Genomic DNA, 22346 nt, shown 5'->3' with positions numbered 1-22346 from the left:
ACATAACACATTGATTTGAGTAAGATAGGGTTGGATTTTCACCACACACATTTAAAAGGAAAGGCCAAGGCATTTTCCACATCACACAGTGTAGTCAAAGTCAAAGCATTTTTTCTGCATCTTCCAACATCTAATGTCGCTAAATGTTTTTGATGGACTACACCATCTAGTCACACAAAACTAATCCAACAATTTTGCCTAAAGTCTACAGGAAGATGTATTGGAGTAATTAAAGCTACTCATTTTGAATTCCAGATCAATTGTGCTTGTGTCAGAAAGCCTGAAGGGTAAACACCATGTTCTCATTTTAAATGCCTGACTGCAGGTCTGCAGGCTAACATGAGGGAATCATTTGCGTGTCTGATAATACTGCACTAATGGCCTAATAGTGAGACACATTACATTCAGTATTGATAATCACTACCTACAGGCCCTGGGAGAGGTATTACAAATAACAGTGATTGATTTTTCGCTGTTCTAACATTATACCTGCAAAAGAGGTTAAATGAGCCATTAGACCATGTGTTTTTTGTGTTGCTTTTGCCAATAAGTGTCCTCATGCATAATTCTCCCAACAGAGATTAAAGATGTAAATGTGTTATTACATTTTAAACATGAGAGCAAAATGTGACTCAGGTTAGTATGCAAACAGTGAGGGCGGCCATGATGCTGGCATCCTCAGAATGATTTGGTGCACAACCAAGAACAATAAGCAGTTTTTAATCTCAGGTTTGATTAGTTTTTGTATGTTTATTTGTTTGTTTGTTTGTTTTTCGGATAAAGCAGAAGTTCGAACTGCATTCTAAGTGGAGGTGGAGCCATTCACAGAAGGCTGAATCTCTGAGCTACGCTATGCACAATAAAATGTGTGCTGTGTCCGGGTTTTAATGTAACATCATTTGCTTACCTCTTCACCCCAACACATCTACCTCTCAATTACTAGTAGTCAAGCAGGTGACCTTAAATGGCTCTTTCTGGTCCCACTGACAAAATGACAGGGCATGGTCAAGATGAGACGCATCCGTCAGAATTGCAGGGAGTGCGATACAGCTCCACTGTTAAAGCCCCAAATCCCTGTCAAACTCGTGGTGTCTGGAGTTCGATGATACTCTTGTGCCTAAATCCCCAAACCCGGGCTGGAAGGAGTACATCAGGAACACAGGTGCAAGGTCAGTGGGCTGGGCTGCTGTATATAAAGTATTCTATATTTGTATATTTGTATTTTGCTTTGTAAAATACATATTGAAGTGGTTGCTTCAGGTTTCCTGAGGTTTTGCCTGTATATGCATGTTCTTGAACTACCATGTGGCTATTTGGGGGCAAAAACTGGTCAACAACAGCTAAACCATTCAAATTTGGAGTAAAGACTTGTTTTTTGGTAAGGGTCAGGTTACAGTTAATGATTAATAAATGTAACTTAGGGTCAGGTCCAGTGTGACAAAAAGTGGATTATTTTGAAGGTAGAGATATATTTAGGGAAAAAATTATCTCACAGAATATGATATGATACCATATAATATGGTAATATGCACAAGACATTATAATAGGTATATGAGAACATTTCCTCATAATATCAAGTAATAATGTCACTGAAGTAATGCTTAGTGAAAAATGCATTCATCATTCTACAAAATGAATACATACTTCATAACACACAAACTTCTTGGACTTTGATTGAAGGCGTGTGAGATTAAAACTGTTCAAATCACTGAGGCGTTCTTGTGTTCTTTGCCCTCCATCTTGACAGGCTGCTATACGATTTACACACCAGCAGATGTCACTGTGCTGCTGAGTATGTGGGGCACAGAGCTTTAAAGGCTTCATCCAACCATCACTAATAATGAGGAAGGAGGCTCTTTATCCTCTCAATAACTTTTCATAACATAATGAAGTCAATGATTCAGTTGGTGAGAGATGGACAGAGGAAATGGAGAGAAGAAAGAATATTTCACAACATTTCCGATGACCTGGAGAGCAAAATTCCTGTTTCTCATGTGAAGTTTTAAAGGAAAGGGGCAAAAAATGAATGAAAGAAAAGTGATAAATATGACTTGATGCCACAAATTTTAGCCAGAGGGTGAATTATCCTGTGTTGTTTCTGCGAATGCAAAGAAAATTTCTAATTAACTGACATAGAAATGCAACTGCAATTTAGTGAATGTGAAACATTCCAGTGTACGTTTGTTTGGTTGTCATTTTGTCTTTAACTTGGGTCTCCTGCCATTTTCCAGGTTCAGGTGCAGCAAGTGTGGGAGAGGCTGGTCGTCCAACTGGGTGATGGTGGTCTTCCACATGCGCCTTATAAGGAGAGAGGATGTAGTCAAGGTGAGCTGCAAGAAGTGCCCCTCAGCACCAATGAAGAAGCCCGAGATCCTTCCCAAGAACATTGACATCCTCATGGATAACCTGGTGAAGAAGATAAGAATAAAATGTTATGGTGAAAGATTGGGTGGGGGGGTTCAGGCTTCCTCAAAACTTGGAGGTCAGTAGTCCACATGAGCCGGCCCATTGTGAGGCCTGCAAGCTCAGCATCTGTGAAAGAAATACAGTTATGAACAATTCTTCAACTTATACGCTTTTCTTTTAAGAAATATTATCCTCCTGTTTCATGGCTTCCTCTCATGTATGTATTGTTATAAAGTTCATGTGAGTGTTCACACATGTTTTGTTTGAGTTTGGACTTGAATTTGTGTGGACAAAAACACATTGTATTGCTATAGGGACGATAAACTCAATTTCGGTGTAAATGCTTGTTTTTCTCATTCTTCGGATAAGGGTAAGGTTAGGGTTAAGGATTAATGAATATAAGGCCGTGTCCTGTGGGACAAAAGATGGATTATTTCATAGAAAGAGATCATTTGAAGCCCCTTTCACACTGCCTTTTTCAAGGCGGAAATCTGTGATTTCTGTGATATGTGGTGCGTTTTAGATCAGAAAACTTTCCCTAACAATGTCTTTGTCGCCTTCTGCTGTTGTGTTGTTGTAGTTGATGTCTCTGGCAACATATATGTATAAAAAAAATTAAAAATCACCAGATTTAATAAGGAAAAGTCACAGTGACGGTTTCAATTAAAATGTATGCCTAAACTAATATCAGCAAATTGTTGACTTTCCTTCCTGTCACTCTGTTTTACTGCATTAGCTTCCTCAATAATATGAAGAAATCAAATGTTTAGAATATTCTTATTGGCACTCAGTAAAATATGAATTTGTCTGCTTGAATGCATTAAACAAGCCTTCTTATATAAATCATTAAAGCTTAAACAAGCAATGAACTTAAGACTTTGGTATTATTCTGTTCTCAAATAAATTGGTGTCATTCATTTATCATTTAAATACAAATGTTTTTTAGCAAGGCAGCTGCTCGTCTTCCCCTCTTGTCCACAACAGTAGTACTTGCACCCTCTATTGGCAGGACAACTTACCAGAGCACCATGTCTGTGAGCAAAAGCCCCTAATGACAGATAGAACACCGAGGAAGTTTACATCGCCTGGATTGGCTTTACAGGGGCCCCACCCTGGAGCCAGGCCTGGGGTTGGGGCTCGCAGGCAAGGCCGGGCGCAGCCCGAACGAGCGAAGTTTACCCCAGTGAATGAGAGGGTCGTTTCCCTGTGCCTTCGGGTCAGGGATAGGTCTCACACTGTTGTCTCGGCTTATGGGCCGAACAGCAGTGCAGAGTACTCGGTCTTCCTAGAGTCCCTGGGAGGGGTACTGGAGAGTGCTCCAACCGGGGATTCCTTTGTTCTACTGGGGGACTTCAACGCTCACGTGGGCAGCGACAGGAGTGTGATTGGGAGGAAAGGCCTCCCCGATCTGAACCCGAGTGGTGTTTTGTTATTGGACTTCTGTGCTAGTCACAGTTTGTCCATAACAAACACCATGTTCAAGCATAATGGTGTCCATATGCGCACGTGGCACCAGGACACCCTAGCCTGGAGGTCAATGATCGACTTTGTGGTCGTGTTATCAGAGAAGGACTGAGCTGTCAACTGATCACGACCTGGTGGTGAGTAGGATCCGCTGGCAGGGGAGGAAGCTGGACAGACCTGGCAGACCCAGACCCAGAGCTGAGTCGAAAGGCGAAGCTCTCAATTTACCGGTCAATCTAAGTTCCTACCCTCACCAATGGTCATGAACTTTGGGTCATGGCCGAAAGAATAAGATCCCAGATACAAGCAGCTGAAATAAGTTTCCTCCGCAGGGTGGCGGGGCGCTCCCTTAGAGATAGGCTCCCTTAGAGATAGGGTGAGGAGCTCTGTCACCCGGGACGAGCTCGGAGTTGAGCTGCTGATCCTCCACATCGAGAGGAGCCAGCTGAAGTGGCTCGGGCATCTGTTTCAGATGTCCCCAGGATGCCTCCCTTGGGAGGTGTTCCTGGCATGTCCTGCTGGGAGGAGACCCCGAGGAAGACCCAGGACACACTGGAGTGACTATGTGGCCTAGCTGGCCTGGGAACGCCTTGGGATCCTCCCGGAAGAGCTGGAGGAAGTGTACGGGGAGAGGGAAGTCTGGGTGTCGACGAAAATGGATGGATGGATGGATGGATGGACCACGTCTGTGAGCAAATCAAGTGCCATGTAATCTGAACACAACATATAAGCAGTATTATGGAGTCCCTAAGGCAGAAGTACATCATAAGGAGAGGTGAACCAGGCAAACATTTCGAGCACCTTGAAGACATCAGAGATTCTGTGAACCACTGCTGCCTCAAATTAACACTTTATGTGTTGATGATCACTGGCCTCATCATAAAGGAGCATTTTGTTATTAATTTAGATTTTGAAGGACTTATATCTAAGAACTCGTCAATAACCTACACTTTCGGGGTTTTTGGTGGCAGACTTGTCCTACCATCCCCAAGCATTGGGAATGAGACTTAAAAGTTTATTGTCTTACAAATGGAACCTTTAATTGCTCTTGTTTTTAGGTTTAGATATGAAAATTCCACTAATGTGAGCATGAAAAAAACAAAAGGTTTGGATTTCACATATTTTTTGTTGGTGACACATTATTTGACACAATGGTGATGAACGGTGGCAGGAGAGGCCCCGAGGAATTTCTGCCTTCCACTCCAACAGACTCTAAAGTCACCACTGCACTCAGGTGATTTGTGAACAGCAGAATACGTTTTATTTAAAAGGTGCATGATTCACTGAAATAAACAGATTCTCTTTGTTTCCAGGACTGAATAAACAAACGGACCTTAAAGGACAACACAGTTTCATACTGTTTTATTTTTCAACTACATTTACTCAAGCTGCTGTACAATTTTGAGGTATAGGGTTTTGAGTATTACTTTAACTGCTACTTCCGCACTACATTTAGTGACTTTTCTGATTATGTGATGAGTCAAATGAGTGGCTTTGTAAATAAAGATATTTTTCAACACTTATTCAGATTATAAAGAAAAGGCTGAATATTGATAATAATTGGTACCTGATAATTGGTACCTATAGTGCACTAATATTTACATACATGTGAATATAGTGTATAACTAACTTGCCTGAGTAACTACATTAATATCTCGTTAAGGCATTACTCAAAACTATTTGTATGAGTTACTTTCACTTTTACCCAATTAATATTCGAACACAATGTCTTTACTTTTACTCAGTTTGACTTCTGGGTACTTCTTATAACACTTACTCTATCTATGCAAATATACACAAAGCAGTTACATTGCTTTGCATACACAAATACAGAGCTGCTCATTCTATTTGTTCCTGTGTATCAGTAGGCCGGATAGGAAACTAGGCGTGGATTTTCAAAACAAACCAGGTGTCTAGTTTCGTTTTCCTCAAATGTACTGGTAGGATCATGGAAGGCTGATCAGTTTTTCTATGTAGTTGACTGTATACTGGACAGATCAGATCAGCTGTCAGGGTATGGCCTCTTCTTCAGCCACCAGCACCACTGACATTGACAGGATGGATTCTTTGTGGTCAAGAATCTTCGAGACTCAAGCAAATGATCTTAAACAAGGAGACTCCTGGCACCTGGAGTTTGATGAAAAGATTGTCCCTCGTCACCCAAATTCGGGCTGGAAGAAGTACATCGGGAAGACAAGTGCAAGGTCAGTGTGCTGAACTACTGTTGTCGGTGTGTATTCATGTTGTATATGATAGGTTACTATAAATAGTAGTCTAGTGGATGTATTAGGTTTCTCAAGGTGTATCACCATACCATATATGTGTCTGAGTTTGGACTTCAAGTTGTGTGGACAAAAATCTGTCACATGATGGTGATATAAAGAACAGCTGGACAGTGGTGTGTCGGTCTGATTGCGTCCAAAGTCTAAACAGATCCTCACACACACCCAAAAAACATCGCCTGTTGCCAGGCAGCTCCCGCTGTTGCCTCTATGTGATGCATTTAAGAGCAAACGACTTTCCTTCACAATGTCTTTGCGGCCTTCTGCTATAATAAGCCGACCAAGATTTCATTGGTCGATTGGTCGCAGGAAAAAAACAAAAAACATTTGGAGCCTTGTCTTGTCAAAATTAAGTCAAAATCTATGTGACTGGCGGCTGCCCTGTGTATAAAAGGCTGGAGGGCTTTTAATTTGAAGGGCCAGATACAGGCAGTCATGACACTCACTCACTGTCAGTGTTTTTTTTTAACATGGCAGGTCCCTTCGACATTGCGGTTAGACAGTTAACAATTAATAGTCAACCATGTTGGGAAAGACGTCTAAAATATGGGATCATTTTGAAAAGAAGAAGGATGACATGCAAACTTTGCAAGAAAAACTTGGCCTATCACTCCTACCCGACGAACATTATCTACCACCTTAAACATGTAAGTAGCCTAGCTACCTGTCCATGGCGGCCTGAATGTTTGAAAGCAGAGATAAATACACCGATGACGGACAGACGCTCGTCACCATCAGGGGGGAACACACACTTTTTTTGTGAGAAGACCGCAGCAGCCCACAAACACCCGCTATAAAGCAGCTTACATTGAAAATGAGTATAGTGGCGCTGAGCTAGCAGTATAGCGGTGCAGCTCCGTTGTTCCACCATCTGGGGAGAACCCTGTATATGCGTCGATTAGTCGACTAACTGCTCTAAATGACGACCACTGGTCGACCAAGAAAATCCTTGGTCGGAGGCAGCCCTAGAAAAGTCACTGGGACGGTCAGCCCTCCTGGCCAACACTTCAGTGAACTTCCTCCCGGTAGATAGTATCCCTCTCCGTACATGAGAGCCAGACAGGGTCTCCTTTTTCCCCATCAATTTCAGTTGAACCATAGCTATCTCACTTGCAACACTGCTGCAACTTGCAACACAGATAAAGGATTCTGGTTTTGTGATGTAGGCAGGGGTTGTTGTAGGGGTGACAACAAATGTCTTTTTCTGCATAGTAACTTCAAGGCTCAAGCACATGATTAACCAACAAGACTCCTGGTATCTGGAGTTTGATGAAAGGGTTGGCTTGACAGTGGCTGTCATCCTGTCTGTCTTAGCGACTCTTCCTCACACTTGCATCCAAAACTTGCATCTGTCCCTGGCAGTGAGAACCAGACAGCTGTTGCCTGTAATTGATTAGTTGATGCATTTTAGAGCAAAAAATTTTCCCTCACAATGTCTTTGTTGCCATCTGCTATTGTGTTGTGGCTGGCTTCAATCTTACATCATTGTTTCGTAAAGAACTTGGCGAACTGATTCCTAAACCCAAATCTTCTCCTGGAGCATGGCTGCTTCCAAGAAGTGCCTTGAGAGCTTAAACTTTAGTTTCCAATGTGAGTTTGGAGGGTCGTCATTTTGTCAAAAAGCCACTTCAGACTGTCTTTAACTTGGGTTAACATGAGGGAATCATTTGCATGTCTGATAATACTGCACTTATGGCCTAATAGTGAGATGCATTACATTGAACCATAGATATTTGACTTGCAACACTGCTGCAACTTGCAACACAGATAAAAGATTCTGGTTTTGTGATGTAGGCAAGGGGATGACAATCTTAGTTCTTCAATCTTCTAATTTTAGTTTCCAGTGTAAGTTTGGTGGGTGATCATTTTGTCGAGAAGCCACTTCAGACTGTCTTTAACTTGGGTTCACTGTGATTTTCAAGGTTTAGATGCACTAAATGTAGAAGAAGAGTGTGGAATTCCAACCATGTGACGGTGGTCTTCCACATGCACCTGGAATCCGGACAGGGTACCGTCAAGGTGAAATGCCTCGGTCAGAAATGCATCGATTGCTGTGATGGTTCAATGGAGACCCCGGACATCGACTCCCAGAACATCAAAATCCTTGTGGAGAATCTGATGGAGGAGATAAGAATTCACTGCTACAATGAAAACCTGAACAAGGTGGAGAGGCTTCCTGAAAGTCTTCCCATCACCAGACGCCATGAGCCTTCTCATTGTCAGGCCTGTATTGAAGGCACCTGTGGATAGTAGAAGACATGAGCGTCTTACCTTCAAATCAGCCTTTTATTGCTTTAAAGAAAATTAATGTTTGTCTCAGACAGTCTTATTTCTATTCTTCAGGGGTAGTTTGTTTTTAATCAAGGCTTTCAATTAAACATGTATGTCACTCTGTTTTGCTGCATTAGCTTCCTCTATAATATAAAATAATCAAATGCTTATAATATTCTTGTTGGTACTCAGTTAAATATGAATTTGTCTGCTCCAGTGCATTACATAAGCCTTCTATATAATTACCAAATAAAGCTTAAACAATAAACTTGCAACTTTGGTACCATTCATTTATCATTTAAATACAACTGTTTTTTAGCCACGCAGCTCCATCTGTATTTCCTATCACACACATACTGCTCTTCTTCCCCTCTTGTCCACAACAGCAGTTCCTTCACCAACAGCACCCTCTATTGGCAGGATATTTTACAAGATGTCATCATGTCATTGTCCGTAACCGCGTATCCTTTTCCATGGTGTCGCGGGGTGTTGCTGCTGGAGCCAATCCCAGCCTTGTGTCAGGGCGAGGGCAGGGTACTCCCTGGACAAGTCGCCAGCTCATCATTGATGAGCAATGTGGGGTTCAGTATCTTGCTCAAAGACACTTCAACATGCAGCTCAGCCTTGTCCGGAGTGGGAATTTGAACTATGACCTCTCAATCACTAGTCGACCTGCTCTACCCACTGAGCTACAGCCACCCCTAAGATATATATCTGTGAGCAAATCAAGTGCCATGTAATCTGAACACAACATATAAGCAGTATTATGGAGTCCCTAAGGCAGACGCACACCATCAGGAGAAATGAACCAGGCAGATTCTGTGAACTGCTGCTGCCTCAAAATTAACGCTTTATGTGTTTATGATCACTGGCCTCATTATAAAGGAGCGTTTTGTTATTACTTTAGATTTTGAAGGACTTATTTCTAAGAACTCGTCAATAACCTACATTTTGGGATGGTGGTGTACCCGTCCTACCATCCCAAAGCATTGGGAATGAGTCTCAGAAATCTATTTTCTTACAAATGGGACCTTTAATTGTTCTGGTGTTTAGCTTTATGGATGAAAATTCTACTAAAGTGAGCATGGAAAAACAAAAAGTTTGGATTTCATAAATGTTTTGTTAGTGACACATTATCTATAGCATAATGGTGATGAACGATGGTAGGTGAGGTCCCCGAGGAATTTCTGCCCTTCACCCCAGCAGACTCTAAAGTCACCACTGCACTCTGGTGATATGTGAACAGCAGAATACTTTTTATTTTAAAGGTGCATGAACACAAGGCCTTAAAGGACAACGCAGTTTCATACTGTTTTATTTTTTAACTACATTTACTCAAGTATTGTACAATTTTGAGGTACTTGTACTTTTGAGTATTACTTTTTTCTGCTACTCTATACTTCCACACTACATTTTTTTATTAACTACATTCATTTGATGTTAGTTACTAGTTATTTTTCTGATTACGTGTCGAGTCAAACGAGTGGCTTTTTAAATTAACATATATTTTCAACACTGATTCGTATTATCAAGAAATGGCTGAATTTTGGATCTGATATTTGCCCAGGCTGATAATAGGTACACATACTACACCACTATTTATATACATGTAAATATACTGTATAATTAACTTATCTAAGTAACTACATTAATATCACTTTAAGACATTACTCAACACTATTTGTATGGGTTACTTACACATTTACCCAATTAATATTCAAACATGATGTCTTTGCTTTTGCTCAGTTTGACTTATGGGTACTTCTCATAACACTGACTCTAACTACGCAAATATACATAAAGCAGTAACTGCTTTGCATACACACATACAGAGCTGCTCATCCTCTTCATGCCTGTGTATGAAGAGGCTGGATTATAAACTAGGCGTGGATTTTCAAAACAAACCAGGTGTCCAGTTTCGTTTTCCTCAAATGTACTGGTTGGATCACAGATCAGATCATCTGTCAGGGTTTTCTCTCTTCTTCAGCCACCAGCATCACAAACATTGACAGGATGAATTCTGTGTGGTATAGTAACTTCAAGGCTTAAGCACATGATTAACCAAGGAGACTCCTGGTATCTGGAGTTTGATGAAAGGATTGGCTTGACAGTGGCTGTCATCCTGTCTGTCCTACCGAGTCTTCCTCACACTTGCATCCAAAACTTGCACCTGTCACTGGCAGCGAGAGCCAGACAACTGTTGCCTGTAATTGATTATGTTATGCATTTTAGAGCAAAAAAACTTTCCCTCACAATGTCTTTGTTGCCTTCTGCTATTGTGTTGTGGTAGCTAATGTCTCTGCCAACTTATATAGAAAAATAAATCACCCAATTTAATGAGGAAAAGTCATCAGCCCTTCTGACAGAAACTTCAGGATGAACAAACAAGGGTGCGCCTCTGTTGCGGTCATGGTGAAGAATTTCCCCATCAGTTTCAGTTTACCCGTAGGTATTTGACTCGCAATACCTGAATGGCAGAGAAAGGATTCTGGTTTCGTTATGTATGCAGGGAGGAGATGGCATTAAATGCTGCTTCCATTCACCTTTGTCACTGGCTTCAATCTTACATCATCGTTTTGTAAAGAACTTGGCTAATTGACTCCTAAACCCAAATCTTCTCCTTGAGCATGGCTGCTTCCAAGAAGTGCCTTGAGAGCTTAAACTTTAGTTTCCAGTGTGAGTTTGGTGGGTCGTCATTTTGTCAAAAAGCCACTTCAGACTGTCTTTAACTTGGGCTAACATGAGGGAATTGTTTGCATGTCTGATAGTACAGCACTAATGGCCTAATAGTGAGACACATTACATTCAGTCTTGATAGTCACTACCTACAGGCCCTGGAAGAGGTATTGCAAATAACAGTGATTGATTTACTCACTGTTCTAACATTATACCTGGAAAGAGGTTAAATAAGCCATAAGACTATAATGTTTTCTGTATTGCTTTTGCCAACTAATGTCTACATGCATAATTCTCCTGACAGAGATTAAAGATGTAAATGTGTTATTAAATTTTAAACACCATTTACTCGATCACTCATTCGATGATAGCAAAATGTGACTCAGGTTAATAAGCAAACAGTGAGGGTTTTAATCTCATGTTTGATTATTTTTTGTTTGTTTGTTTGTTTGTTTTCCCGACAAAACAGAGGTTCAAATTGGGTTCTAAGTTGAGGTGGAGCCATGCACAGAAGGCTGAATTTCTGAGGAGCTACTCTATGCTCAATAAAATGTGTGCTGTGTCCTTATTTTAATGTAACATCATTTACTTACCTCTTCATCCCAACACATCTACCTCTCAATTACTAGTAGTCAAGCAGGTGACCTCAAATGGCTCTTTCTGGTCCCACTAACCTTTTTAACAACATTATTAAGTCTACTGACTAAAACCCTATTGTGTAGGATGAATTTCCTCGACCAGAGCAATGTTTCTTGATTCTCTGATTGAATCAGTCAGTCAGTATACCTTTATTGTCCCACAAATGGGGAAATGTCTTTGCCACAGCAGCAAAACAAAAGCACAGTAGTGTTTTAAAAAAAACAATAACAATAATGACAAATAAACAAAATAATTTGAAAGGAAGAGATAGAAGAGAAAGAATAAACTATATACATATGAACATATTTAGTGTACAAAAGTTACAAAAAAAACAGGCAGGGGAGTAATGGTGGACCGCTGCTTTTACACGAAGGTTTGACTCGTATTCAATCGCAAATAAAGCCTCTGTTGCTTTTTGGTGAGAGTTTCACTTTAATCTGGCTATTGGCTTCATATAAGAATGATTAATGTGTAATCCACCCTCATCAACACTCCTTAATATGTCCTAATAGCATGAAAGACAGAGAACAGTGATGCATCATAATACTAGCAGGGAGCAGTACAACAAGAAATCAGTTTCAATTTCCTTTCTCTCATAAAACACATCTTATTTTCAGTTAACTCAGAATTAACTTTGAGTTGCTGATAATCATAAGGCATGCTTCCTAAACATAAAGAAAGTATTGTGTATAGTTATCTACGTATATTTCCATTGCACTGACTTTCCCCTCTCTTAATATGTGTACAAATAATAATAATAATAATAGCAATAATAATAATAATAATAATAATAAGGCCATTTGTCAGTCTTATAACTGCTGTTTCATGTAATCTTAACATCTGCAGTAGCAAAACAAGCTTTCCCCACATTCCCCATCACATTACTAGCACAAAAACAAAAATGAATCTTAAGGAAAACACTTAAGTTTCATTTTCTCCAAAGCCTCAATCGGCTTCCACGCCCTAATGCTGATAAAACGCCCTCACAAGCTGTTTATATACTGATACACAGATCAGCTGTCAGCTCTTCAGCTGATCTCTCCTCTGCAGCCACCAGCACCACTGACACTGACAGGATGGCACAAGCAGACTGGACAACTATCTTCGAGGATAAAGCGAGAGATCTTAAACAAGGAGACTCCTGGCGTCTGGAGTTCGATGATACTCTTGTGCCTGCGTCACCAAACCCGGGCTGGAAGGAGTACATCAGGAACACAGGTGCAAGGTCAGTGGGCTGGACTGCTTTATATAAAGTATTCTATTTGTAAAATACATATTGGTGGTGGTTGCTTTAGGTTTCTCAAGGTTTTGTCTGTACATGCATGGTCTTGAACTACTATGTGACTATTTGGGGGCATAAACTGGTCAACAACAGCTAAACCATTCAAATTTAGGGTTAAGACTTGTTTTTTGGTCAGGATTAGGGTCAGGTTACGGTTAATGATTAATAAATGTACATTAGGGTCATGTCCAGTGTGACAAAAAGTGGATTATTTTGAAGGTAGAGATATATTGGGGGTAGAAATGATGTCATAAAATATGATATGATACCATATAAAATGGCAATGTTTACAAGACATTATCATAGGTATATGAGAACATTTCCTCATAATATCAAGGAATAATGTCATTGAAGTAATGCTTAATGAACAACGCATTCATCATTCTACAATATGATTACATATTTCATGACACACACGCTTCTTGGACTTTGATTGAAGGCGTGTGAGATTAAAACTGTTCAAATCACTGAGGCGTCAGTGTTCTTCGCCCTCCATCTTGACAGGCTGCTATACGATTTGCAACCCAGCAGATGTCACTGTGCTGCTGAGTATGTGGGCCTCAGAGCTTTATAGGCTTCATCCAACCATCACTAATAATGAGGAAGGAGGCTCTTTATCCTTCCATTTAACTTTTCACAACATAATGAAATCAGTGATTCAGTCAGTGACAGATGGACAGATAAAAAAAATGGAGAGGAGAAAGAATATTTCAAAACATTTACGATGGCCTGGAGAACAGAATTCCTGTTTCTCATGTGAAGTTTTAAAGGGGCAAAAAATGAATGACTGAAAAGTGATAAATATAACTTGATGCCACAGATTTTAGCCAGAGGGTGAATTATCTTGTGTTGTTTTCTGCAAATGCAAAGAAAATTTTGAATTAATTGACATATAAATGCAATTGCAATTTAGTGAATGTGACACATTCCAGTTTGTTTGGTTGTCATTTTGTCTTTGACTTGGGTCTCCTGCCATTTTCCAGGTTCAGGTGCAGAAAGTGTGGGAGAAGCTGGCCTTCCAACCGGGTGATGGTGGTCTTCCACATGCGCCTTATAGGGAGAGAGGGCGTGGTCAAGGTGAGACGCTTCCGTCAGAACTGCAAGAAGTGCCCCTCAGCACCAATGGAGAATCCTGAGATCCCTCCCGAGAACATCGACATCCTCATGGACAACCTGGTGAAGAAGATAAGAATAAAATGTTACGGTGAAAGACTGGACGGAGGGTTCAGGCCTCCTCAAAACCTGGAGGTCAATAGTCCACATGAGCCGGCCCATTGTGAGGCCTGCCAGCTCGGCATCTGTGAAAGAAATACAGCTACAAACAATCCTTCAACTTTTAAGTATTTCTTTTAGAAATAATATGCTCCTGTTTCATGGCTTCCTCTCATGTATATATTGTTATAACGTTCATATGAGCATTCACATTTACTTTGTTTGAGTTTGGACTTTAAGTTGTGTGGACAAAAACACATTCTGGTGACAGAGGGACGATAACTAAATTTCAGTGTAAATGCTTGTTTTTCTTGTTCTTAGAATAAGGGTGGGTTTAGGGTTAAAGATTAATGAACGTACGTTAGAGCTGTGTCCTATGTAACAAAAGATGGATTATTTCGTAGAAAGGGATCATCTGAAGCCCCTTTCACACTGCCTTTTTCAAGGCGGAAATCTATGATCATGTGATGCATTTTAGAGCAAAAAACTTTCCCTCACAATACCTTTCCTGCCACTCTGTTTTACTGCGTTAGCTTCCTCTATAGTATGAAATAATCAAATGCTTATACTATTCTTGTTGGCATTCAGTTAAACATGAATGCATAAACAAGAAATAAACTTGCATCTTTGGTATTTTCTTTTCTCAAATAAATTGGTGTCATTCATTTATCATTTAAATACAACTGGTTTTCAGCAAGGCAGCCTCATCTGTATGTCCTATCACACACATGCTGCTCTTCTTCCCCTCTTGCATTGGATATCCCTTCTCTTCATTCATATTTATAAATAATCTATGAAATAATATCAGGCCATTTGTCAGTCTGATAACTGCTGTTTCATGTAATCTTAACATCTGCAGTAGCAAAACAAGCTTCACATTCCCCATCACATCACTAGCACAAAAACAAACCTGCAACACTTAAGTTTCATTTTCTCCAAAGTCACCATTGGCCTCCATGCGCTCTCAAGCTGTTTACAACTGATATCAGATCAGCTGTCATTTCTTCAGCTGATCTCTCCTCTGCAGCCACCAGCACCACTGACACTGACAGGATGGCACAAGCAGACTGGACAACTATCTTCGAGGATAAAGTGGCACTTTTTAAAAGAGGACACTCCTGGCGTCTGGAGTTCGATGGCAATCTTGTGCCCAAGTCCCCAAAGCGGGGCTGGAAGGAGTACATCAGGAACACATGTGCATGGTCAGTGGGCTGGACTGCTGTATATTCTACATTTAAGCTTTGTAAAACACATATTGAAGTGGTTGCTTTAGGTTTCTCGAGGTTTTGTCTGTGCATGCATGGTCTTGAACTACCACGTGGCCCTATAAAGACAGCAGGAGTCAGGAGCAGAGAAAAGAAAGAAGAAGAAACTGTGAGATGATGCACGTGCATCACTTGCAGGTAAGTTTATGTTTAATCATGCTTAAATACGAGAAATATGCTGCTAATGTGATGGTTAGCCCAGCATACACCTCGAACTAGCTGACGTTATTGCTAATATTGGCAAACTCAAATGTGTGATAACTTAGGTACAAGCTAAAGTGAGATTTTACTTTTAAACATTATCTATACATTTTACAAGTTAACTGACACCAACTAGCTGTTACTTTACTTTAGATATTGAGCAGTAGTTCATGGTGTATTTTGGCGTGACGGTGGTCAGTGCTTTAGCAGTAACAGTCAGCAGTCAGTGCACAAAGTCGGCTAACAATTCCTCTAGCTTCAGACCATTTATTACCATGTAGCATGCGGTTAATAGTCTTTAGCCAGGTATTTAGCAAAGTTTACCTAGCATAGTGTCATTTGAGAACGCATATTTTGGCTTTTGCAATACCAAACCCATGACCATCTTTAGGATTCAGCAGAATGTAGGCTACAGTCACTCACACAAATTAGGTGAGGTGACGGATGTGCAGTGGGACAGGAAATGTCTCTTGATGATGTGAAGTCTGAAGAACTCCGTTTTAGTTTTAGTGTTACAACTGCAGCTAGCTTAGTCATAGCTGAATGTGACAGAGGCTACATGACTAAATGAACTGGCATTTTGATTGCATATATGTCAGGATGCAAAGGCATGGGCAGTCGGCCGGTGAAATAGAAAAACCTTTTGTAGTACACGAAATGCTCTCATAACCAGATTTAACGTGTATTCAATTCAATGGTAAAATAATGTTTAAGATTCAGAAATGTAGTTGTGCGTAAGGTGTATCAGTTTGCTGTTATTCCTGTAGGTAAGATATAAATATAAAATATCATTATGAATGATATAAAGCAAACTTTATTGTTGAATTGTATGCAATATTGCTATATTTATATTAGATTAGATTTATAAAATAGTTGATAAATAAGTAATACAGGGGGAGAGCTCCTTGGCCGCATTCTTTCAGTTTTAAATGTTTATTATTTTTTTCGGTTGGGGGTATTTTTTTTTTTGAATATTTTGTCTCTTTCTATGCTGATCCTTTTTCTTCGCATTTCTAAATTAATGCAGGGTCAATGCTGAGATATGTACAAGGAGAAGCAGATGGCCAAGAGGAAGACACAGATGATGAGCAGCCATCTACAAACAGTTCAGGCACACATCAACCCCAGCCAGTCCGTAGACTACCAAACCCTGATCAACCACCCTCAATCAGCAGTTTAGGGCCGGACACACAGCAGAGAACCACCACGTCTGAAAGCACAAGTCCTGTCACTGAGGGTCCATCAGCAAGCGACAATGTAGAGACTTGTGTGACCTGTTCTGTGTTTACAAAGTTGATTTTCCTTTTTTGTTTTATTGTTCTTAGGTGTTAAATTGTGGTGCTGCTATTGTGTTATTGGTATTGACTTATATGTTTGGTAATAAAAAGTTAAACTGGCCAAAACAAACCTTTTTATTTATTTATTTTTCTTGGCGGGGCATCATAAAGGAATTATGCTTAGGGCACCAAAATGGCTAGCAGCGGTACGGCATGTTGCTATTTGGGGGCATAAACTGGTCAACAGCAGCTAAACCATTCAGATTTAGAGGAAAGTCTTGTTTTTTGGTCAGGATTAGGGTCAGGTTATGGTTAATGATTAATAAATGTAAATTAGGGTCATGTCCAGTGTAACAAAAAGTGGATTATTTTGAAGATAGAGAAACATAGAGGGAAGAAATGATTTCACAGAATATGATATGATACCATATGATATGGTGCACAAGACATTATCATAGGTATATGAGAATATTTCCTCATAATATTAAGGAATAATGTCATTGAAGTAATACTTAATGAACAACGCATTCATCATTCTACAAAATGAATACATATTTCATAACACACACGCTTCTTGGACTTTGATCGAAGGCGTGTGAGATTAAAACTGTTCAAATCACTGAGGCGTCAGTGTTCTTTGCCCTCCATCTTGACAGGCTGCTATACGATTTACAAACCAGCAGATATCACTGTGCTGCTGAGTATGTGGGGCACAGAGATTTATGGCTTCATCCAACCATCACTAATAATGAGGAAGGAGGCTCTTTATCCTTCCATTAACTTTTCACAATATTTTTAAGTCAATGATTCAGTAAGTGAGAGATGGCCAGAGAAATGAAGAGGAGAAAGAATATTTCAAAACATTTCACTTTGCAATTTAGTGAACGTGACACATTCCAGTGTACGTATGTTTGGTTGTCATTTTGTCTTTGACTTGGGTCTCCTGCCATTTTCCAGGTTCAGGTGCAGAAAGTGTGGGAGAAGCTGGCCTTCCAACCGGGTGATGGTGGTCTTCCACATGTGCCTTATAGGGAGAGAGGGCGTGGTCAAGGTGAGACGCTTCCGTCAGAACTGCAAGAAGTGCCCCTCAGCACCAATGGAGAAGCCCAAAATCCTTCCCGAGAACATCGACATCCTGATGGACAACCTGGTGAAGAAGATAAGAATAAAATGCTACGGTGAAAGACTGGACGGAGGGTTCAGGCCTCCTCAAAACCTGGAGGTCAGAAGTCCACATGAGCCGGCCCATTGTGAGGCCTGCCAGCTCGGCATCTGTGAAAGAAATACAGCTACAAACAATCCTTCAACTTAAAGATTTTTCTTTCAAAAAACAACATGCTTCTGTTGGCTTCCTCTTGTGTATATTGTTATAAAGTTCACTTGAGCATTCAAATTTGTTTTATTTGAGTTTGGACTTGAAGTTGTGTAGAGGCACACCATCAGGAGAGGTGAACCAGGCTATGATTTTGGGCTCCCTAAAGAAATTTTGGAAAAGGGGCCACTCATTTTGTCACATTTAGTAATGACAGCTGTAAACCCTCTTAAAACTCCCAAAAAGGTGCCATTCAACACTTTATGTCTTGATGATCACTGGCCTCATAATAAATGAGCATTTTGTTATTATCAACATTTTGAAGGACTCATTTCTAATAACTCATCAATAACCTACACTTTGGGATGTGGCGGACCCGTCCTACCATCCCCAAGCGTTGGGAATGAGACTTGAAAGACTATTTTTGTACAAATGGGACTTTCAGTTGTGCTGGTTTTTAGCTTTATATATGAAAATTCTACTAATGTGAGCATGGAAAAAACAAAGGTTTGGATTTCAAAAATGTTTTGTTGGTGACACATTTATAGCATAATGGGGAAGAACAATGGCAGGAGAGGCTCCTGGGGAATTTCTGCCTTTCACCCCAACAGACTCTAAAGTCACCACTGCACTCAGGTGATCTGTGAACAACAGAATAATTTTTTCATTTTAGAGGTGTATCATTCACTGAAATAAACACATTCCCTTCATTTCCAGGTCTGAATACTGTACTCATACTGTTTTATTTTTTAACTACATTTACTCAAGTACTGTAAAATTTTGAGTACTACTTTTTTCTGCTACTTACAACTTCCACACTACAGTTTTGACAGCAAATTTAGATTTATTTTTTATTTACTACTTTAATTTGAGTTTAGTCACTAGTTACTTTTCTGATTACGTGTTGAGTCAAATGAGTGGGTTTAAAAATGCAATTTTTAAATTAACATATATTTTGAACACCACTTCAGATTATTAGGAAAAGGCTGAATTTTGGATCTGATGATTGCCTAGCCCGATAATCGGTACACACACACACACACACACACACACACACACACATATATATATATATGATATTAATGTAGTTACACAGGTAAGTTAATTTAACAGTAATATTTACATATATATATATATATACGTACATACATATATGTATATACATATATACACACAAATCAGTTACTTTGCTTTGCGGACACACATACAGAGCCGCTCATTCTCCTCTTTGCTGTGCATGAACAGGGTGGACAAAATTTAGCATTGCATAAGTCTATAAAACTAGGTGTGGACTGTCAAGAAAGTACTTGTCCAGTTTCGTTTTCCTCAAAGGCAGATCAATCCTTCTATCTAGTTGACTGTATACTGTACAGATCAGATCAGCTGTTAGTGTTTTGCTTCTTCTTCAGCCACCAGCACCACTGACATTGACCAGGATGGCAATAATGAATGATTATCAGTGGCGTAGCATATTCAAGACTCAAGTAAATAATCTCAACCAAGGAGACTCCTGGCACCTGCAGTTTGATCGAAAAATTGTTCCTCATCACCCAAATCTGGGATGGAGGGAGTACATCGGGAAGACAAGTGCAAGGTTAGTGTGCTTGTTTTTGTGTATTCACAATATTGTATATGATAGATTAATATCATTTATAGTCTAGTGGATCTATTGGGTTTTCTCAAGGTTAATGTATGAGTCTGATTTGGACTTAAAGTTGCGTGGACAGAAACACATTGTGGTGATACAAGGACGATATACTAAACTTCAGTGTAAAGGCTAGTGAAGGGTAGCAGGACAGGTGTGTGTTGGTCTGATGGCATTCAGTCAGGCAGTTACACAGATCCTTCACTCAGCAATTAAAAGTGAAATGTCCCACATTTCAACCCACAAAGCAAAGTTACAAGACCAAAAAACATTAATGTGTTAGCAGGTCGTGTCTTCAGCATCTTATGTAAGGTAAAGACATACTGTATTTATACGTGGAAAAGTGGCTGTCATCCTGTCTGTCCTACTGACTCTTCCTCACACTTGCATCCGAAACTTCCATCTGTCCCTGGCAGCGAGAGTCAGACAGCTGTTGCCTGTAGGTGATTAGTTGATGCATTTTAGAGCAAAAAACTTTGCCTCACAATGTTTTTGTCACCTTCTGCTATTGTGTTGTACCTAATATCTCTGGCAACTTACAGAGAAAAATATCACCAAATGTAATGAGGAACAGTCACTGCGGCAGTCAGCCCTCCTGAGAGAAACTTCAGTGCACTTCCTCCCGGAAGCCAGTAGGCCTCTCCGTACGTGAGAGCCTGACAGGGTTGACTGATGATGATGTAATATAATGTTTGTGAGGATGAACAAACAAGGGTGAGCCTCTGTTGCGGCCATGGTGAAGAATTTCCCCATCGGTTTCAGTTGAACCGTAGGTATTTGACTTGCAATACCTGAATGGCAGAGAAAGAATTCTGGTTTTGATATGTGTGCAGGGAGGAGATGGCATTAAATGCTGCTCCCATTCACCTTTGTCACTGGCTTCAATCTTACATAATTATTTAGTCAATAACTTGGCCAACTGACTCTTAAAATCTTCTCCTGGAGCATGGCTGTTTCTAAAATATGCCTTCAGAGCTTAAATGTTAGTTTCCAGTGTAAGTTTGGTGGGTGATCATTTTGTCAAGAAGCCACTTCAGACTGTCTTTAACTTGGATTCACTGTGATTTTCAAGGTTTAGATGCACTGAATGTAGAAGAAGAGTGTGGAATTCCAACCATGTGACGGTGGTCTTCCACATGCACCTGGAATCCGGACAGGGTACTGTCAAGGTGAAATGCCTCGGTCAGAAATGCATCATTTGCTGTGATGGTTCAATGGAGACCCCGGTCATCGACTCCCAGAACATCAAAATCCTTGTGGAGAATCTGATGGAGGAGATAAGAATTCAGTGCTACAATGAAAACCTGAACAAGGTGGAGAGGCTTCCTCAAAGTCTTCACATCACCAGACGCCATGAGCCTTCTCATTGTCAGGCCTGTATTGAAGGCACCTGTGGATAGTAGAAGACATGAGCGTCTTACCTTCAAATCAGCCTTTTATTTCTTAAAAGAAAATTAATGTTTGTCTCAGACAGTCTTATTTCTATTCTTCATGGGTAGTTTGTTTTTAATCAAGGCTTTCAGTTAAAATGTATGCCTAAACTAATATTAGCAAATTGTTGACTTTGCTTCCTGTCACTCTGTTTTGCTGCATTAGCTTCCTCTGTAATATAAAATAATCAAATGCTTATAATATTCTTGTTGGTACTCAGTTAAATATGAATGTGTCTGCTCCAGTGCATTACATAAGCCTTCTATATAATTACCAAATAAAGCTTAAACAAGCTATGAACTTGCAACTTTGGTATCATTCACTTATCATTTAAATACAACTGTTTTTCAGCCAGGCAGCTCCATCTGTATTTCCTATCACACACATGCTGCTCTTCTTCCCCTCTTGTCCACAACAGCAGTTCCTTCACCAACAGCACCCTCTATTGGCAGGATATCTTACAATCGCACAATATCTGTGAGCAAATCAAGTGTCTTCTGAACACAACATATAAGCAGTACTACCGTCCTACCATCCCAAAGTGTTGGAAATGAGACTCAAAAATCAATTTTCTTACAAATGGGACCTTTAATTGTTCTGGTTTTAGCTTTATATAGGAAACTTCTACTAATGTGAGTATGGAAAAAACAAAAGGTTTGGATTTGAAAAAAAAATTGTTGGTGACACATTATTCATAGCATAATGGTGATGAACAATGGTAGGTGAGGCCCCCCGAGGAATTTCTGCCTTTCTTTTTATAATCAAAGTTTTTATTGATTTTTGTTTTTTCACAGGAAACACAACATACACATCATATAACACTTTGTGCTATACACACTTCACAGGCATCCGGGCAAAAAACCACAAAACCCGTAATACAATTACATAACCATAAGAAAAGATAATAATGGATAAAATAATACAAACTAAATGAAATAGAATAAAATAAAAAATATGAAATAAAAGGAGTGTGGGGGGGATTT

General features: G+C 40.0%; 4 protein-coding genes and 1 pseudogene across 4 annotated transcripts; all 5 read left to right on the top strand.

Moving 5' to 3' along the window:
- The first annotated feature begins 991 nt into the window (after nt 1-991).
- Nucleotides 992-2587, top strand: LOC119028713 (annotated as a pseudogene).
- A 3232-nt stretch (nt 2588-5819) lies between these two features.
- LOC119029100 (receptor-transporting protein 2-like) lies at nt 5820-8653 on the top strand. Its single transcript, XM_037115690.1, has 2 exons — nt 5820-6074; nt 8075-8653. Exons 1-2 carry the CDS (start codon nt 5887-5889, stop codon nt 8400-8402), a joined length of 516 nt encoding a protein of 171 aa, XP_036971585.1. The 5' UTR covers nt 5820-5886; the 3' UTR covers nt 8403-8653.
- Nucleotides 8654-12604: 3951 nt separating this feature from the next.
- On the top strand, nt 12605-14922 carry LOC119029099 (receptor-transporting protein 3-like). Its single transcript, XM_037115689.1, has 2 exons — nt 12605-12963; nt 14004-14922. Exons 1-2 carry the CDS (start codon nt 12815-12817, stop codon nt 14371-14373), a joined length of 519 nt encoding a protein of 172 aa, XP_036971584.1. The 5' UTR covers nt 12605-12814; the 3' UTR covers nt 14374-14922.
- A 240-nt stretch (nt 14923-15162) lies between these two features.
- On the top strand, nt 15163-18997 carry LOC119029101 (receptor-transporting protein 3-like). The gene is made up of 2 exons (XM_037115691.1): nt 15163-15434; nt 17933-18997. Exons 1-2 carry the CDS (start codon nt 15286-15288, stop codon nt 18285-18287), a joined length of 504 nt encoding a protein of 167 aa, XP_036971586.1. The 5' UTR covers nt 15163-15285; the 3' UTR covers nt 18288-18997.
- Nucleotides 18998-19543: 546 nt separating this feature from the next.
- Nucleotides 19544-21542, top strand: LOC119029102 (receptor-transporting protein 3-like). The gene is made up of 2 exons (XM_037115692.1): nt 19544-19881; nt 21005-21542. The coding sequence occupies exons 1-2, from the start codon at nt 19724-19726 to the stop codon at nt 21330-21332; spliced, it is 486 nt and encodes a 161-aa protein (XP_036971587.1). The 5' UTR covers nt 19544-19723; the 3' UTR covers nt 21333-21542.
- Nucleotides 21543-22346: the final 804 nt, after the last annotated feature.

The sequence above is a fragment of the Acanthopagrus latus genome, chromosome 11 (genome assembly GCF_904848185.1).
Source record: "Acanthopagrus latus isolate v.2019 chromosome 11, fAcaLat1.1, whole genome shotgun sequence".
Lineage (NCBI taxonomy): Eukaryota > Metazoa > Chordata > Actinopteri > Spariformes > Sparidae > Acanthopagrus > Acanthopagrus latus.
Note: the sequence above shows the minus strand (reverse complement) of the source record. Positions and strands in the feature narration are given on the sequence as shown.

Bases quoted from the DNA above. Each gene is read 5' to 3' on its own strand.
- LOC119029100 (XM_037115690.1), top strand. From the start codon at position 5,887: ATGGCCTCTTCTTCAGCCACCAGCACCACTGACATTGACAGGATGGAT. The intron at 6,075-8,074 runs GTCAGTGTGCTG...GTGATTTTCAAG, and splicing joins ATCGGGAAGACAAGTGCAAG to GTTTAGATGCACTAAATGTA.
- LOC119029099 (XM_037115689.1), top strand. From the start codon at position 12,815: ATGGCACAAGCAGACTGGACAACTATCTTCGAGGATAAAGCGAGAGAT. The intron at 12,964-14,003 runs GTCAGTGGGCTG...GCCATTTTCCAG, and splicing joins ATCAGGAACACAGGTGCAAG to GTTCAGGTGCAGAAAGTGTG.
- LOC119029101 (XM_037115691.1), top strand. From the start codon at position 15,286: ATGGCACAAGCAGACTGGACAACTATCTTCGAGGATAAAGTGGCACTT. The intron at 15,435-17,932 runs GTCAGTGGGCTG...GCCATTTTCCAG, and splicing joins ATCAGGAACACATGTGCATG to GTTCAGGTGCAGAAAGTGTG.
- LOC119029102 (XM_037115692.1), top strand. From the start codon at position 19,724: ATGGCAATAATGAATGATTATCAGTGGCGTAGCATATTCAAGACTCAA. The intron at 19,882-21,004 runs GTTAGTGTGCTT...GTGATTTTCAAG, and splicing joins ATCGGGAAGACAAGTGCAAG to GTTTAGATGCACTGAATGTA.